This window comes from Rana temporaria, chromosome 7 (assembly GCF_905171775.1).
Source record: "Rana temporaria chromosome 7, aRanTem1.1, whole genome shotgun sequence".
NCBI classification, from domain to species: domain Eukaryota; kingdom Metazoa; phylum Chordata; class Amphibia; order Anura; family Ranidae; genus Rana; species Rana temporaria.
Window position 1 is genome coordinate 100,602,048 of NC_053495.1, and position 19,709 is coordinate 100,621,756.

At 43.9% G+C, this 19,709-nt stretch overlaps 1 protein-coding gene across 2 annotated transcripts in view; it reads left to right on the plus strand.

Moving 5' to 3' along the window:
• PDC (phosducin) overlaps positions 1-19,709 on the plus strand; it is a 68,625-nt gene that overhangs the window by 46,984 nt on the left and 1,932 nt on the right. For both annotated transcript variants that reach the window (XM_040359758.1, XM_040359759.1), the window contains exon 3: positions 14,018-14,178. In XM_040359758.1, coding sequence (XP_040215692.1) covers positions 14,018-14,178 — 161 coding nt within the window. The remainder of the gene's footprint in view (positions 1-14,017; positions 14,179-19,709) is intronic.

The window sequence follows — 19,709 nt, forward strand, 5'->3', positions numbered from 1 at the left end:
ATGTAATCTTCAACCATATTTTCCATTTAAAGCACAAATAAACTCGCCATACTTACCTTTGCATCAATGGTCTGATACCCGCAAGGTCCCAGCATCTTCTCCCTGACTTCTTCCATGTGCCTGTCTTCAGGAATCTTGATTGGCCAGCAAGGGGATAACGTTATGCAGGAGTGCAGCCATCATGGCACACAGACGCTGTTCCAGAATGTGAACTGAGCTGTCGGTGCATTGGTCAGTTTTTATATGTATTTCCTCTGTTGATGGCAGTAAAAGCATTGGTTGCTTATTAGCATAAGAGTGTGCCCCTAATGGACTCTGGGAAAAAGATTTTACAGTGATTACAAATATCCCATGTTCACTTAAAAATGTCCCACTTTTTAGGGCATTATACTTGCAAAATGTTTAATTTGGAGAAGCAACATTTGTTAGGGCTTCAAGGATTAGCAATTAGCAAGGAGGCGAAAGGGGTGTTCTTCAGTATAAAGAGTAGCATTACTTCAATTTATTGTTTCAACAGTTACCATGCCAAATACCATGGCCACATCTTTGATTTCCAAAACAACAGCAGTAGCATTGCTCGGTGCAGAACGCTGGGTCAAAAAACCCACCAAAGTGCTAAGTGGATGATGAAGCAGCAAGGCAGTGGTGGTTGAAACTTGTCATGTAATCCATATGGTTTAATTTTGGCAACATTTACTCTTTTAATGAAATGATAATGTTACTGGCTGCACCAAATACACTGAGCAACAGGTGCTGGTTGGTGGGGTAATATTGTACAAAGCACTGGAGAATGGCTTAATATTCGCAAGCATTACTGGTAGATGTCTGCTTGATTAAAGATAGCACAAGCAGGTTTAGTTTGAAAATATAACCACGTACGTCCGCCCGGCGCATTTTTTTACGTCGTTTACGTTCGTCTTTTTCCGGCGTAAAGTTACCCCTGCTATATGAGGGGTATCCTATGTTAAGTATGGACGTCGTTCCCGCGTCGAATTTTGAAAATTTTACGTCGTTTGCGTAAGTCGTTCGCAAATAGGGCTGTACGTAAGTTACGTTCACGTCTAAAGCAATGACGATTTGCAGCGTAATTTCGAGCATGTGCACTGGGATTCTTTCACGAATAGCGCATGCGCCACTCATAAAAAATGTCAAATACGTGGGGTCACAATAAATTTAAATAAAACACGCCCACATCATCCACATTTGAATTAGGCGGGCTTACGCCGGACCACATACGTTACGCCACCTTAACTTAGGGCACAAGTTCTTTATGAATACGGAACTTGCGCCCTATGTTACGGCGGCGTAACGTATCTGAGATACGTTACGCCCGCGAATAGATACACCATTGTATCTGAATCCGGGCCAGTATCTATAAACCAAGGGTTTCAAATCATTGCTACTCTGTAGGCAGGTGCAGTTTATTTTCTCCACTCCATGTGGCTCTAAACCACAGCCACAGTGCAGAGGGAGAGGAAGTTAGGGGGGAACATGGTTCCTCTGTGGTTTCCTAAATCACTAAGGCAGCAATCCGGTTGGATGCTGACAGCCCATATGACTCTGGTGGACATCTTGAGTCAGGCAGAGTCTACTTAAAATCCTGGCTCCTGGGTTTGGTGCACATTTAGCGTGTGGATAGTGTACGGACAGGTCACCCGCCTGTCAGGGACAGTATTAGCAGCAGGGAAAGACATTCCAGATGAGTAAGGAAACAATGGGGATCCACCAGTCTTCCTTTAAACCTCCCCACTTAAGCTCGGACTGGCTAGGCCGCATTACGCCCCTCAAGACAGAGGCTGTTAGCTCTGCTGAGACCTGCTTCGCTACACGCTGCTGTCAGCCATGAGTGTTCCCGGTTGGGTTGCCTTTCGATGGGTTTGTTGTGAACTGTTTTACTTTGACTTCAATACAAGTTCTTTCAATTGCATCTGGACTGAGTTTGTGTTATTGCACCACGATGCACCTATCCACACTTGGCGGCAGTCGTCAAGATATGTCACTTCTTGCAGCGAGTTAGGAAGTGAGAGTAGGCACCATTATGGCACCCGTAAGATCGGCCCTGGCACCCAAGTTTATTGCCTCCATTATGCCCCTGGCAGAGTGGGAAGAGAGACTAGAGTGCACTACACACCTGTACCAGGTTCCTGCCCGGGTGAGCACAGAGCTAGCTTTTATCCCCTTGGAGGAGGATGCCAAACAAGCGGCAATGGCTCTGCTGGTGCAAATCGTTACATGCCTAGAGGGACTGTTCAGAGAAAACCTGACTTGCTCCGCTAAACACTGCTGTCATCCGTGAGTGTTCCCGGTTAGGCTTGTTGTGAACTGTTTTACTTTGACTTCAATACAAGTTCTTTCAATTGCATCTGACCCAAGTGTGTGTTATTGCTGCCGCACCATGCTGCACCCATCCACAACTCAGTAGTTATTCTTCTTTTTACCACATATATCATGTCTGCCATTCTGGAAACAAGCAAGAAATCAGCTTAGTTTCATATAACTCCTGCCTCACTGCTGCTAAACAAACCTACCTCCCCACCCTCTGTAAATTCCAGGCCTTAATAACTATTTACTACCTATAACATTGTACTTCGTCCCCCACTGCCTCCACTCACTAGCTTACTTGTTCCCCTGGAGATTGGCAATAATTTAAAAAACAAGATTAATACAATTTGTAATGAGTTTTATACTGTTGAGCTCTCTTCCCCAACCAATATTTTGGGAAGATTTACTAAAACTGGTGCACACAGAATGTGGTACAGCTATGTATAGTAACTGATTAGCTTCTAATATCAGCTTAATCAATTAGTCTTTGACAATAAAACCTAGAATCTAATTGGTTAATTTTTTACAGCTGCACCAGGTTCTGTGTGCACAAATGTTATGAAATCTCCCCCATTATGTCTACCACCAAAGTCAATACATTGCTCTGTTGATGCTGTTTCTACTGAGGAAGTTGCCAAACTCCATTCTAAGGCCCACCTCACCACCTGCTCCCTGGACCCCATTCCTACTTTCTAACTCACATCTTCAACCTTTCCCTCTCTACCAGCATTTTCTGTACCCCTCTCAAACATGCACTAGTCACCCCCATATTTTAAAGACCTCACCAGTTTAAACAACTTAAGACCCATCTCTCTGTTCCTCCAAACTTCTTAAATACCTTGTCTGCAACTATCTGATCTGCTACCCCAATGATAACAGCCTTCTTGACCCCCTACAGTGTAGCTACCGCCTGCAACATTCCACTGAAACTGCCCTACTAAAACTCACTAAATTCTTAATTGCTGAACCAATGGGAACTGCTCCATACTAATAGACCTTTGCACTGCTTTTGAAACAGTTGATGACTCGCTCCTCCTTAAAAAGACTCCATTAGCTTGGCTTCCATTACTCTGCTTTTTTCTGGTTCTCCACCTCCTTGTACTTTCAGTGTCACCTACAACGCTCCTCCTCACCTCTTCCTCTCTTGGTTGGGGTCCCCCAAAGCTCTAATCTTGGGTCCCTTCTATTCTTTTTCTACACTTTTCCCTGGAGCAGATGCTAACCTACCATGGCTTCTAATATAATATCTATGCCAGTGAAACTCAAATCTATCTCTACTCCTCAGCTCACCCCTTCTACCTCCTCGCTTATCACTAACTTACATATCAGTATTGATGTCACAACACTTCTTTAAGCTCAGTCTGTCAAAAACTGAGCTTTTCATATCTTTAAATTAATATTGCTCCTTTTAACCTCTGTAACATTTCCAGAATTTGCCCCTTCTTAACCAATGACACCACAAAGCAATGAATCCACTTCCTGGTTCCCACCTCAACTATTGAAACTCCTTTCTCACCAGTGTACCTTCACACAGGTTAGCCACCTTCAGTCTATAATGAATGCTGATGCTACACTTGTCACTGTACTCACCAATCTGTACCCTCCACCCCTCTTTGCCTATCCCTACATTGGCTTCCTCTAGTTCAACATATAAACTTCAAAATACTAGCTACAACATACAAACGTTGTCCTCAGGTACATCACCAACCTCAAAATATATAGAATAAGTGCAGCGCAAAACTCAAATAAATATGATGCTGGTATGCTAAACAACCTGTACCATTATAATGTGAATATAAAGTCCAAAAAGAAAAAAAAAATTAAATAAAATTCAAATTAACAGTCCAAAGTCCATAAGTGTCAGAAAATAAGTGAAATAAACGAAATAAATCTCCACCGCGTGATAATCCACCAAATTTAAAGTGATCCCTCCACTGTTACAGATGGCTACTCTCACCTTCATGTATGGACCACTGAATTAACAAATGGTCAGTAAGGCAGATCAAATAGGCAGGTCAATGAGCAGGAACCAGGCTGGTGTATCAGATCCTCATTTAGACAACCAAACCGCATAGGACAGGTGCATGAAAAGAGATAATCACAGACTAAGTGCTCACTGTTGCAATGTGTAGATTTATTCTTGAGAAAAAGCAAAAGTCAGGCTACTCACATTTGACCAGACAAAAAACGGCATGAAGTACAATCATTCAATATGGACAGCAGATGAGCGACGTGATGTGCAGGCTCCTAAACCCCCGGACGCGTTGCGTTATGTTAACTTCCTCAGCGGGGCGGGGCCTGTTACGTCGCTTTCCTTCCTTTAAATAGCTGCTCGTTGTCATAGGGACAATCGTCAAAGTGGCGTGCGGAGCCTGGCGTCGAATCCTGAACAGCTGATCGTTCAGGAAATGATGCAAACGACGTCAGAGCGTCCGACGTGATGTTCAAGTGTGTGCAACTTTATTGTTCACACACACCTGATCCAAAATTAAAATATCGCCATCTTGTGAACAAATTATAAAAATGCATCCGAATGTTACTTTTAAAAATTAATCAAATCGCTCAAAGCTGTCCATGTACAAAAAATACTACAAAATATATATATCTCTAAAACTAACATGATCAATCACTACATAATGCTGCATGATAATTTAAAAACCTTTCAGATTAAAATACATAAAAAACATTTTATTATTACATATAAAAATATCAATATAAAATCCCCAGTATAAAATAATATTAATATATAAAAACAAAGTGACTATTTATTTGATATGAAGCAATTCAAATCAAAGTCCACATTTAACCCTTCAGGGGTGAGAACCTTGGCCTCAAATATCCAAAAAGATTCTCTCTGGCTAATGTGGCGTGTGTAGTTGCCTCCCCTCCAGTGTCTATTTACCTTCTCCAGACCCCAAAATTTTAAACATTTGGGATTCTTGTTATGGCATTGCTTAAAGTGTCTTGAGACACTGTGATAACGGAAACCCTTTTTAATGTTGTTCACATGTTCGCCTACTCTCACCGCCATTGACCTTGAGGTACGGCCTATGTATTGTAGGCCGCAGTCGCATTCTAACATGTAGACGACACCCTCAGTATTGCATGTGATCAAATTTTTTATAGTAGAAGATTTTTTTGTGGAAAAAGAAGTAAATTCTTTGCGTTTTTTTTATGTTGAATTTACATTGTTTGCAGGCTTGGCATCTTCCACAGGCATGAAAGCCAGATAAAAAATTTAAAATCCTGTTTTCTTTAAAAAGGGGAGGATCAATAACTCCAGGGGCAACAACATCTCTTAGGGAGGGGGCTTTCCGATAAATAAAATGTGGGTGGGCCGGTAAAACGGACCCCAAAACCTTGTCCTTTTTGAGAACATCCCAGTGTTTATTTACAATCTTTTCAAATTGTCGATACTGGATGTTGTAATCCAGGACAATTTTGAATTAGAAATTTCCCTCTTTATTCCCCTGTTTGTTAGAGTCCTGTACTAAATCAGCCCTGTTGAGGGAGCCCTTTTGTTGAAACCTATTGACCTGGTGCAGTTCCGTCTGAGGCGTATGAACTGGCCTCTGGGTATGTTGCACAGCCAGTTTTTATGGTGGCAACTATCTAAAGGGATATACCCATTTCTGTCGGAGGGTTTAAAGTGATTACGAGTGTTAAAAAACTTTTCTCCTTTAAAAATTTCCAAGTCCAGGAACACAATCTTTTCACTACTTATGTTCCATGTGAGTAAAATGTTTTGGGTGTTACTGTTTACTGTTACTGTTTAATTTTGACATGAACGTCTCTAGACTGGACAGATCTCCCTCCCATATCATGACTAAATCGTCAATATAGCGTTTATAGCATTTAAGTTGCATGGGGGGGTCTTTGAAAATGATTTCATCCTCCCATAGTGCCATGAACAGATTGGCGACGCTAGGGGCGAACTTCGCGCCCATAGCGACGCCTTTCGCTTGTAAATAAAAATTTCTGTCATACCAAAAATAATTCTTTGTTAAACAAAATTCCAGGCACTGCAGGAGGAACTTTCTATGTTTAGAAGACAGATCAGACTGTGCCAAGCCCCACTTCACTGCAGCAACAGCATCAGTATGGTCGATAATAGTGTACAGAGAACTTACGTCCGCTGTAATAAGCAGACTTTCGGGGGTACATATTATTTTCTCCAGGGTTTGAATACATTGTTTAGTGTCCCTGAGAAAGGACTTGGTTCAAGAGACAATGGGTTTCAAAAAATAGTCAATGTATTGACCCAGTCTTGAGGAGACGGAGTCAATACCATTGACTATCGGCCGCCCTGGCGGTTGTGTAGCGTTTTTGTGCACTTTGGGTAAAAAATAAATGATAGGTGTACGACAAGCACTGGGGTCGAGGTATTCGGCCTCTTTCTTAGAAAGGACTTTTCTTTTTATTCCCTTTTTAACTAAGAGAGTAAGATCCTGTTTATACTGAAATATTGGATCACTTTTGGGAAGTTTGTAAGTGTCAGCATCTCCTAGTAGACGTTGCATCTCGTCTTTATAGAATTGCTTAGACATTATAACCAAACCTCCTCCCTTATCCGATGGACGGATAACCACTTCTTTCTTAGACTCCAACGACGCTATACCTTTTTTAATGAAGGAAGGTTCTTTAATTTTTCTTACCTTCATCTGGTCCAGATCACTTAGGACCATGTTTTTGAACACGTCAATAAGTTTGGAGTCATGATTAGAAGGGTTGAAGACACTTTTATTCCTCAAAGTGGAATAAGTGCTTACTGGAATTAAAGAAGATCTTTCTGCCGGTTTGGATAAAAAGTATTTCTTAATATTAAGAGTTCTCACAAATTTCGATACGTTTACATACGTCTGAAATTTGTTAAAATTCCTAACAGGGGCGAATTTCAGGCCTTTGTCTAAAACCTGCAATTCTTCATCTGTCAACGTAGTCCCACTGATGTTAAATATGTTGACATAACGCAACGCGTCCGGGGGTTTAGGAGCCTGCACATCACGTCGCTCATCTGCTGTCCATATTGAATGATTGTACTTCATGCCGTTTTTTGTCTGGCCAAATGTGAGTAGCCTGACTTTTGCTTTTTCTCAAGAATAAATCTACACATTGCAACAGTGAGCACTTAGTCTGTGATTATCTCTTTTCATGCACCTGTCCTATGCGGTTTGGTTGTCTAAATGAGGATCTGATACACCAGCCTGGTTCCTGTTCATTGACCTGCCTATTTGATCTGCCTTACATTTGTTAATTCAGTGGTCCATACATGAAAGTGAGAGTAGCCATCTGTAACGGTGGAGGGATCACTTTAAATTCTGTGGATTATCACGCGGTGGAGATTTATTTCGTTTATTTCACTTATTTTCTGACACTTATGGACTTTGGACTGTTAATTTGAATTTTATTTAATTCATTTTTTTCTTTTTGGACTTTATAGTCACATTATAATGGTACTGGTTGTTTAGCATACCAGCATCATATTTATTTGAGTTTTGCGCTGCACTTATTCTATATATTTTGGCTTTTTCTGGATTTTTGCGAATTTCCCTTAGTGTTCAGCTGGCATTACCAGTGATCTGAACCCTGGGGGTCCGTTTCACGTAACACATTTATTAATTTTGATCTATATATTTGCGCTGATTGCACCTTGTTTTATATACATCACCAACCTCAACTGAAATATCGCCCAAACTGCTACTCCCAAGACCTCCTATTCTTAAGCTTCCTTTTCACCTCCTTCCATGCTTGCCTCCAGGACATTCCCCATCGTCTGGAGCCAGTGGCGTAACTAGAACCTTCAGGGCCCCGATGCAAGAAACCATGAAGGGCCCCCCTGATCCCCGGACAGGGCTCTTTTCTCTGAGCCCGTTCGCGGAACAGGACCCGGTTGCAAGTGGGTGGCTGCATATAAAGGAACCGATTTCTCCAGTTCCCCCTGCTTCTCCTCCTCTCCCTCCTGCAGGCATTCAGCGGCTGCAGGAGGAAAATGGAGGCATCGGTTGCTCTATGTCGGTGTTTCTCAATCTTTTTCCAGTCAGGGCACCCTTGAAGTATACCCCTAGGTGAATGGGGCTACACTGCAAACCCCCCTGCAACTGTGTGTATTGCATGCAGTTGCAGCATAGCGATGATGCATTTAAGGGGTTAAAACAGGCGGTCAGTAGGCAAGATATTGCCTCTTTACCGGCTGTCAAATGCCTCTGAAAAGCGATCTGAGCATGGATCGCTTTTTGGAGGAACAGCCTTTTTTTGCTGGTACTATGAACAATCAAAAAATAAATAAACAAGTAGGTTCTGATTGTACACATATAGGGGGTCAGGATTAAAAGCGCATAAATAAAATGTGCATACATTGTAAACACAAACACATATAAAAACACACACATATATATAAATGCACATATGCACGCACATATAAACTAGTGGCGGCTGGTGCTCCAAATTTTTAGGGGGGCGTAAGCAAACTGAAAAATTCTTAAAAAAACATAATTTGCAGCCACTGTGCCCTTCATTTACAGCCACCCTGCCCATCAAAAGCTGCCACTGTGCCCATCAAATGCTGCCACTGTGTCCATCAAAAGCTGCCACTGTACCATCAAACGCCACCACTGTTCCCATCAAATGCTGCCACTGTGCCCATCAAATGCTGCCACTGTGCCCATCAAATGCAGCCACTGTGTCCATCAAAAGCTGCCACTGTACCATCAAACGCCACCACTGTTCCCATCAAATGCTGCCACTGTGCCCATCAAATGCTGCCACTGTGCCCATCAAATGCTGCCACTGTGCCCATCAAACGCTGCCACTGTGCCATCAAACGCCGCCACTGTTCCCATCAAATGCGGCCACTGTGCCCATCAAACTCTGCCACTGTGCCCAAATGCTGTCACTGTGCCTATTTAAAGGGGTGGTTCACCCTAAAAACGGGAGTGGGCGTTCCTCACATGTCTGTGATTGACATTTTGACCAAAAACGAGCTCCCCCCGTCGCGTAAGCCGCGTCACGGTTGGCGAAGGGAGCCGAACGGCGAGTCGGCGCTATACTACGCATGCGCATCGCCGTTCGGCTCCTTTCGCCAATCGTGACGCGGCTTTACGCGACGGGGGGAGCTCGTTTTTGGTCAAAATGTCAATCACAGACATGTGAGGAACGCCCACTCCCGCGGGACTCGCAACGGGTGAATATGCTGTACAAAGGTATGTACAGCTTCAAAAAAATAATAAGAGCCTTAATCGTATTGTAATGTGGGGGGCCATTGTAATAAAAAAAAGCAGTTTTTAGGGTGAACCACCCCTTTAAATGCCGCCACTGTGCATCAAATGCTGCCACTGTGTCCATTAAATGCCGCCAGTGTGCCCATCAAATGCCAGTGTGCCCATTAAATGCTGCCATGCTGCAACTGTGCCATCGAATGCCATCACTGTGAATCCCCTGTCTTGTGGGGCAGCAGGTGACCGCCACAAGCGGGGTCCTTCATGCGTCTCCTGCCGTCCTCATCTCCCTTCCTCTCCTCCTGATAATCGTCCAATAGCTGCTCCTATCGTTTCAGCCAATTAGGTGACGGGTAATAGACCCGCACACCTGATTGGTGGAGAGGTGGTTCAGTGTTAGGAAAGTGAATATTAATTTGCCCTTCTAACACACCTGGGTGGACTGTGAGCTCCCAGCATGGCGCTCGCAGTTCACCTATTTTGAAGCCTATTAGAGCCTATGGCTCTAATCAGGTGCTTCAAACCCCCCCCCCCCGCTGTAATTCAGGCACCCAGCGCCCGAAAAGGGGCCGGACATCTAAATATGGGGGTGGCAGCGGTGACCATGGATAGATTCATGCTATGCATGAATCTATCCATTAGTCATAGAGGGGGTGGCTGGAGAGAGGGGGCGGCACCCATGCACCCTTATGGACGCTCCGCAACTGAAAACATATGCACATACATGCACTCACATACATACATATGCACACACACACATGCATACATACATACATGCACACACACACACACATTAGGGTGACCAGACATCCCCGGTTTCTGGGGACAGCCCCCGTATTGAGAACACTTTCCCCTGACCAAGTCTGTCCCCGGTTTTGTCCCCGGATTGGATTTAAACAGGGGCTTGGGCAATTTCAAAGACAGTCAGTGCAGAATAGAAAAAAAAAAATGAATTACACACCCGCCGCTCCTACTAGCTTAGGGGGGGTGTAATTTTTTTCCATTATCTGTGCTCCTTTCTGATGATTTTGCCTCTTCTGCCTTGGCTCAAGCCCCGGCCTGCTGCCTGCCTGCTTATCTCCTTGCCTTCCCCTGGCGGAGTGATCTTCCTCCGCTCCCCACCCAGTAGTAGCTGGGGCCCGGAGAGTAAGACTTGACAGGCTGTTAGGCTGGCGGTGGCGGCAACGGGCAGAGAGTGGCTGATTTCCATCATTACTAGTAAAAAAAAAATATGTTCCCGGATTTCCTTTTAAAGATCTGGTCACCTTAAAGTGGTAGTAAACTCTGTACTACCACTTTAACCTACAGGTAAGCCTATAATAAGGCCTATAATAAGACTTACCTGTAGGTATAAAGAATATCTCCTAAGCCTGTAAGGTTTAGGAGATATTCCCCCCGCAATGCGCTGCTGACTGCAGCGGCACATGCGCAGAGGGGATCCTCGGCTGAAGGGCCGGCAGCCGCCGGACCTTGCCGGAGAGAAGTCTCCTGCGTGCATGCGCGGGAGTCAGTGGCGGCTGGTGCTCAAAATTTTTGGGGGGGCGCAAAGGAAAAAAAAATTGCAGTCTCACTGTGCCCAAACGCAGCCACTGTTACATGCCATCAAACGCAGCCACTGTGCCATCAATTTGCACCACTGTGCCATGCCAAACGCAGCCACTGTGCCATCAATTTGCACCACTGTGCCATGCCATCAAATGCAGCCACTGTTCCATCAATTCGCACCACTGTGCCATGCCATTAAACGCAGTCACTGTGCCATGCCATCAAATGCAGCCACTGTGCCATCAATTCGCACCACTGTGCCATGCCATTAAACGCATTCACTGTGCCATCCATTGTCACCACTGTGCCATGCCATTAAACGCAGCCACTGTGCCATACATTGTCACCACTGTGCCATGCCATTAAACGCAGCCACTGTGCCATACATTGTCAACACTGTGCCATGCCATTAAACGCAGCCACTGTGCCATACATTGTCACCACTGTGCCATGCCATTAAACGCAGTCACTGTGCCATTCATTATCACCACTGTGCCATGCCATTAAACGCAGCCACTGTGCCATCCATTGTCAACACTGTGCCATACATTGTCACCACTGTGCCATGCCATTAAACGCAGCCACTGTGCCATCCATTGTCACCACTGTGCCATCCATTGTCACCACTGTGCCATGCCATTAAACGCAGCCACTGTGCCATACATTGTCACCACTGTGCCATGCCATTAAGCGCAGCCACTGTGCCATCCATTGTCACCACTGTGCCATACATTGTCACCTCTGTGCCATGCCATTAAACGCAGCCACTGTGCCATCAATTGTCACCACTGTGCCCTTTAATGGTCGCCGCTGTGCCAATTGTCCCCACTGTGCCCTGTAAATTGCTTTCCCCCCGCCCGGCACTTACCTTTACTGGTTTTAGGCATCCATGTCCCACGATGTCTTCTCCCGCCCTCGATGACTGACAGGCGTCTCAGCCAATCAGGTTACCGGTAGCCAGAACTGGCCAACCTGATTGGCTGAGACGCCTGTCATCTTATTCAAGGGGCGTACAGTCTGTGCGCTCCGAGAATAAGCTTCCGGGACCCGAGGGCTGTATTGGGAAAGCCTATCAGAGCTGTTGGCTTTGATAGACATTTCCGTACAGCCAACCAGCTGGCGTTATTCAGATGGCCGGACATGAGCGCCGACCATCTGAATAACAGCGGCAGCGGCGAAAATAACATAGATTTGTGCAATGCATGAATCTATGTTATTTGACTCAGTGGCGGTGAGAGCCAGAGGGGGCGGCGCTCCAGCGCCCTCTATGGACGAACCGCCACTGGCGGGAGTGACGGCATCGCCGCTCCAGCCAATCACAGCGTTGGAGCGGCGATACCCAGAAGACACGCCGAAGAAAGATGACATCTCCCTCGGCGTGGGCCAGGTTCGTTCCAAGGTAAGTATTTCATAATCAGTTAGTATGCGGTGCATACTAGCTGATTATGGCTTTTGCTTTTCAGGTTTAAAAAAAAAAAAAATGACAGTGGGTATACAACCGCTTTAACATACATACATATGCACACACACATGCATACATACATGCACACACACACACACACACACACACACACATATATACATACACACACACATATACATACACACACACACACACACATGCATGCACACACACATACACATACATATACATGCACATACACACACACACATACATGCACATACACACACACACACACATACATACATATACACACACATACAGTAGATAGATAGTCATAAAAAAAAACGGCAGACATTTACATTGGCTCTTCCTGCCGGGTACTGCACTCTAGGGGGAGACAAAGAGCACACACTACTTTCATGTGACGAGCTCCTTCTCTGCACAGTTCGGCTGACGATCGAGGAGCTCATCTCAGCAGCCCCTGCCGCTCAACTGCCGATCCTTCTATCGAAGAGTACAGGGGGCCCTCAAGGGCCCCCTGCAGCAAGGGGCCCGGTCGCCATTGCGATCTCAGCGACCCCTATAATTCCGCCACTGTCTGGAGCTCTTTGGCTGGTAATTTCATACTCTGCAATCTACTAACATTGGTTTTACAATCATTAACCCGTGTTCATCTTTCTGTGAACTTCAACAAAGTGAATGCACAGGAGTTGGAACACTAATCTAACTTCTAACATATTCCTTTTAGCACACACTATGCAAATTAATTATTAAAGTAGTCCAATCACAAACCTAACTATTTCAAATAAAACATATTATAAAATAAATATCTCAACTTTTTTCTTTAAATTCAAGCTAGGACCCTAATGCCGCGTACACACGATCATTTTTCGGCTTGTAAAAAACTAAGTTTTTTAGCCTCTAGAAAAAACGACTTCATCATTAAAACAACGTTACCCACACACAATCATTAAAAAAAAATGCTCTAGTAAAGCGCGGTGACGTACAACACGTATGATGGCACTATAAAGGGGAAGTTCCATTCGGATGGCGCCACCCTTTGGGCTGCTTTAGCTGATTTTGTGTTAGTAAAAGACGATTTGCGCTTTTCTGTCTGTTACAGCGTGACAGACAGAACGGTAGTCCATTACGAACGGTAGTTTTACCAGAACGAGCGCTCCCGTCTCATAACTTGCTTCTGAGCATGCGCAGGTTTTTCACGTCGTTTAAGCCCACACACGATAATTTTTTACAACCCGAAAACGACATAGTTTAAAACATCGTTAAAAAATGCAGCATGTTCAAATTTTTTTTGTCGTTTTTCAGAAACCTCACTCAATTTCTTCATCAAAGTACACCTTCTTCTAGTGCTGTGGTCCCAGCACTATAAATTCATAGGTTGGACTTATGCAGTAAGGACATGGCGAGTGAGCATTGATCAGTTAGTGTACCTTGCTAGAGTGGTGGGCTGTCTGCTGTGAAATTTCATCTTAAAAGTGTTTTTCAAGGATATTGTTTATTGTTCACATAGGGCCTAAAGGTGTCATACATGATTGGAGGAAGTTCAAACTTGTTAGTGAAGACCAAGAAGCAATACCTGCAAATAAAAAAGAAATCCTTCGACAAATGTCTTCTCCGTACAAACCACCAAGCAAAGAAGAGAAGGACACAAGAGAAAAATTCACTCGTAAGGTAATAGACATTAGATAAGTTAAAGTATATCTAAATCCAAAAACAAAAACGTAGTATATGGCAGCTTACTTAGATGAGTTGGCTGTCTTCGTTTTCTCTTTTCATACTCTTTTATTTATTTTTACCAGGCAATCCTAGGAGTACCACACTTCCTGTCGTATGTGTGCATGCTCACTCACTTCTGTATCTTTGGAGATAATCATGGTTGTACCTAAGTCAGAACTTTAAACATGTCTATCTTTTTTCATGTCCATTACATATGTCCATTACAGTTTGCAAAAGAGAGATATTTTGCGTACTTTGAGTTCAACTCACAGAAAGTGACAGTAAAACTGTATTGCAAGCAAATCAACAGGTATTTTCTGTAATTGCTGAAAATGTTTGTAGTCTGAAAAAGGAATGCAGTCAGCACATCTAAGGATTGGAAAGCTGCTGCTGCAAATATCTTACATTTTGGTTCTTTAATTTATATTTCTTAAATTAGTCAATCAGTTGTTTTTTTACATACCTGTATGTCACCATGTACTGTACATTCTGCATAGGTATTTGTATACATTTACCATAATGCACCAAGGGTGATGTGTGCATGTAATGTTTCTTATCTTTTTAAAGGGAAATTGATATACTGTATACTGTCACAACATCAATGTACTATTTTTATGAAATGAGAGGCTTCAGGATTTTCACAGGGAAGCAGCTCAGTTTCATATAGAATGATGGCTCACTTGAACTTTGCAACACAACAAGGTCCAGAAAGTACATTTAATGTACTTGTTTGCTTTGTTCATTGTGATTGAGTTATTTTCAATAGGGGAAAGATGCAACCACCAGTCAGTGACCTATCTTTCCCTTGCAGTGGTGGCTTTATAATAAAATTATGTCTAGGTACAAAATGATCTAAGAAAAGCACATTTACTTATAAAATATGGAAGGATTAAGAACATGTATAGTTGTCCTGGGAAATGTTTTTCCTTTCCCTCCAGATGTGGACAAAACTAGCAGCAATTTAGGCACCTAAATATCTGATTTCTAACATTTAAAACATTCACTGGTAGATTTTGGACAAAAATTCAAATGAATAATAGTCAGTACCATTTGATGACTTGCTGAATGTCGAATCAAAATTACTTCAACATTTTGTTTGCTTTTAACATTCAATTTTGGAATTAACAGACTTTTCTGAATAAGAAAATTTGAGAATTTTTTTCTCTCCCACTTAAATTTTCAAATCACTGCCATCTAAAATGAGCCTGACTTAAAAGAAAAATCCGAAGGCAGCCTACATACTGCAAATCTATTACTCTGTTGCAACTTCCTCCTTAACCTTGATGTCCCGATCATACTTGGCTATTTGGAATCGTGGGCAGCATCGCAAAGATTCTGCCTGTGATTCCAAATCACGTGGCAATCAGTGCAAAATGCGCAACACTTGTTTGGTGGCATTCATTCTAAATGGCACCCCAAACGTGGTACAATTTTGCCATGTTTATCACATGACAGAATCATGCTGCAATCGTGGCAAAACATGACTTTAAAAATCATGTGAAGCTTGTCGCCAAAAAGAGAGTAGGAGCTTCTTTTCGGCAACAAATGTGCATAGGGCTGCCCATTGAAGTGAATGGGCTGCCCTATGCAATGACACGTAGAATTGCGTGAAAATCATCTACACAAAATCCTGAGTGCCACATGTAGTGTGAATGGGGCCTAACTGCAGTAGGCTGGCAACTGAGCACCACAAAATTAAATTCAGGTGCAGCAATAACAGGACTGAACAACTTTATTGCACATTGAACATATGTGAGTCTGATCTTATATTTACTGCATATATGATGCAGGCAACTCAGCCAGAATTCATGCCACCTCACAACAAATGGAGCTTAGTGGAGCATGAGATTGTGTAAACAACCCCTTAGTATAATATTTGGGAAAAATTCTTGGTCACAATTAAATAAATCATTCAATCACATAATGGACAGACCAAGCATAAAGCCATATCGTTTTTTTAAGATGTAAATATGTCTAAGGCCATGTACACACAGGAGCTAAGAGCAGTGTGTACAGCTAACCATTACAATGTATTCGCAAAGTTTTCATGCAACATTGCAGAATGTTAATCCAGGAAATCATTCTACTGCCTTTGAACCACACATTCTAAGGATTTGTTTTGCCTTCCTCAGGATCCACTATAGGCTTAGTGTTAGTTCACACCAGACGCAGTTCCGTTCAGTTCTGTGTGCTTTTTTTCTGCACTAAAAATGCATGCACAGTGTTTTCCATGTATTTCAATGGCTCTAGTTCTAGTAACTGACTGCATGGTGTGAACTAGAGCCATTGGAATACATGGAAAACACTGTGCATGCACTTTGTGCAGAAAAAAAAGCACACAAAACTGAACGGAACCTCCTCTGGTGTGAACTAGCACCTAGAATTTGGAAAATACAAAATTGAATTTTTGGTAAATGTTTTCAATGGACATGTCTTTTTTTTCAATCTATGTAACTAGTATATGGCACATGACTGTCTGCTTTCATCAAAACAACAGATTTGCATCATAACAAACTTCCTTTAAAAATCAACTCCAATATTCATCCTACCCTTTCCTGCCTTCACCCCTCTTTAACCACTTGCCGACCAGCCAGTAGTAATTTTACTGCTGGCCGACGGCTCCCCTTTGGGCATCTCCTGATGTACCAGAACTTTTGGGTTTACAGACACGCACATAGTATTTACTGCCTCTCATGCTGTGGTTGGGCACAGCACAAGTTCGTCAGCAGGCTCACAGCCAATGATTTTGACTGTGAACCTGTTGATTGCTGTGGCAAACACAACACAGATCTGTGTGTGTTAGTAAATAGAGTTGGGCGAACAGTTCAAGATGAGCAAAAGTTTGACCTGAACATCGCCTGTTCACTCGAATTTGTGTGGCACTTGGCGGGATGTTCGCTCGCTGAGCTCCCCACAATGCACTGCACACTTCACAGTGCATTCTAGGGCCCTAATTGAATGAAACAATGCACCTGACTGCTGGCCAGGTGCAAGGCTCTGCCAATTACGGCACACAGCACTGTCAGAGCCCTGGTTGGACAAAGTGATGATGACTTTGTCCAATCACGGCTCAGTCCTCATAGTCCCACCCCACACTATAAAAGGTTCCTTTCCACAGGAAGCTTTTGCAGTGTGTTGTTGGAGTGGAGATTGAGCAGGGCTCAGTTTGCTTCTACCGAGTTAGTGTGTTCACTTATTCTGACTGAGTGTAGAGTGTTAGTTTAGTTTTAGTATAGTGTGAGTATAGTGTGTCAGTATAGTGTAGTGTAAGTATAGCGTGAGTATAGCGTAGGGTGTCAGTATAGTGTCAGTGTAGTGTCAGTGTAGTGTGTTAGTGAGGTGCAGTGTTTAACACAGCATTACATAACATTTAGTGCTGTATACAGGGCAGTATACCATTTTTTGGTCTTTTTTATCTATCCCCTGCCTGCCCCCTTTTTTTTAATTGTCAACCACAGTTTTTCTGACTGTGATGCTGGTTTTCCCTTTTTTATTGTTTTTATAGTTTTTGTCAGCGTCAGTCCTCAATTTATGCACCAAACACCACTTTTTATTCAATAAAGTGCATACAATCACACATTTGCCAGTTTCTATTAAATTTGGGTAATAAGCCCCCCCCCCCTTCCATCACGTCTGTGAGGCCAACAAGGAGAGGCAGACATTCCTATGCCACTTTAAAGGGGGCTAGCAGTGTCTATGTCCACAGGCAAGGCACATTTTTCTGTTTAGTGATGTTGCCCATGCTATCCAGCCACAGCATGCAGAGGGGGCACTGGACTGGCTTACTAAACAATTCTCATCCTCCTCATGCTCTATAACCCAAGCTGACATTAGTGCACAGTCCACCGCAGCTGCCAGAGGGGTTTATTCTGCCTCCCTGTCCACAGTTACACCTGTCATAGCCCCAGCACCATGCATGGAGGAGTCTTCTTCTTGAGGCTGCACAAACATTACTTGATTCTGATGTTGGTTTTGAGGTAGAGGAAGTGAGTAACATGAGCCTACAGAGAGGGGAGAACACTGATAAACATCAAATTGGCTGTCATGTTCCCCCAGCCGCAGCATATTGCCAAGTTGGATCCCGTAATAATGAGGATGGATGATGATGAAGAGGTCACTGATGTGACTTGGGTGCCGGATAGAGCAGAGGAGGCAAATGAGAGTGAGAAAAAACACCAACATGGCAGGATGTCCTCCAGAGGCAGCCATCATGGAAGAGTAGATTGTGGAGCTGTCATCTCACGGCCCCCTTGCAACAGCTCAGCTTTATGGGCCTTTTTTTAGCACATGTGCAGCTGATTACACTGTTGCAATTTGCCCCAAGCAGATCAAGCATGGCAAAAACACCAGCCATTAGATAAAGTATGCATGCACTGAATTGTCACCATTCGAGGAGGCGACAGACTCTGTTGACCGGCTGACATTTGTCAAAATGAATTAGTTCTAGTTCTAGCAGCAGGCCCCTGATGCCTATGTCACTGATTTTATCTTGAAGTAATGTTTTGGTATAGGTTTCATGGGCACAATTAACACCCAAGAACCATTTTTTTTGTATCTGTTTGACATGTGCATCAAATTTCAATTTGTTGCAGCAAGGCGAATTCTTGCTTCCATCAAGAGTACCTCTATAGTATTACAGTGTGAAGGCACCACCAACACCCAAAGCTCAATTTTTCTGCACCTGTGTCATGTACCTGGTTGAGATCGAGCTGTAGAGAGGGCTTCTCTTGCACCTCCTGTCCAACGCCCCTGGTAGAGATGACAGGGAGTGAAGGATCCAGAGTGGTATGAGGACTAATGTTGCGGGTGGTGCCGGCTGGGCCTTGGCAGGAACCTGATGGCTGAAGATCACCAGACAGGCACTGAGAACTGGAACTCTGTGTCGCTGGATCAGCAGGTGGAAGCGTTGCTGGAACATAAGCCAGTGGGTCATCAACAGCCGGGCAGAGCAGGTACAGAAATGTGAGGCAAAAGCTAAGACAGGATACAGGCTGGGGTCAGTACACAGTCGGGCAGCGAGGAACAGGTGCATAAGACAGGAGCAGAGTCCAAGAGAAAGTACAGGTGAAGCCGGGTCAAACACAGGTAACTAGAAAAGATCAAGGCACAGGTTAAAGCGGATGTGCCACGGGAAAAATATATTAAAAGCCAGCAGCTACAAATACTGCAGCTGCTGACTTTTAATATAAGGACACTTACCTGTCCTGGAGTCCAGCGCCGATCGCAGCAGATGACGAGCCGATCGCTCGTCACCCTGCTGCTCCCCCCTCCATCCTCGGTGAGGGAACCAGGAAGTGAAGCGCTCCGGCTTCACTGCCCGGTTCCCTACGGCGCATGCGCGAGTCGCGCTGCGCCCGCCGATTGGCTCCCGCTGTGTGCTGGGAGCCGAGTGTTCCCAGCATACAACGGGGGACGGACGGGAAGGAAGGAAAAAACCCGTCCTTTGCCCGTATCGTAGGGCCGGAAGTGGGTGCAGATACCTGTCT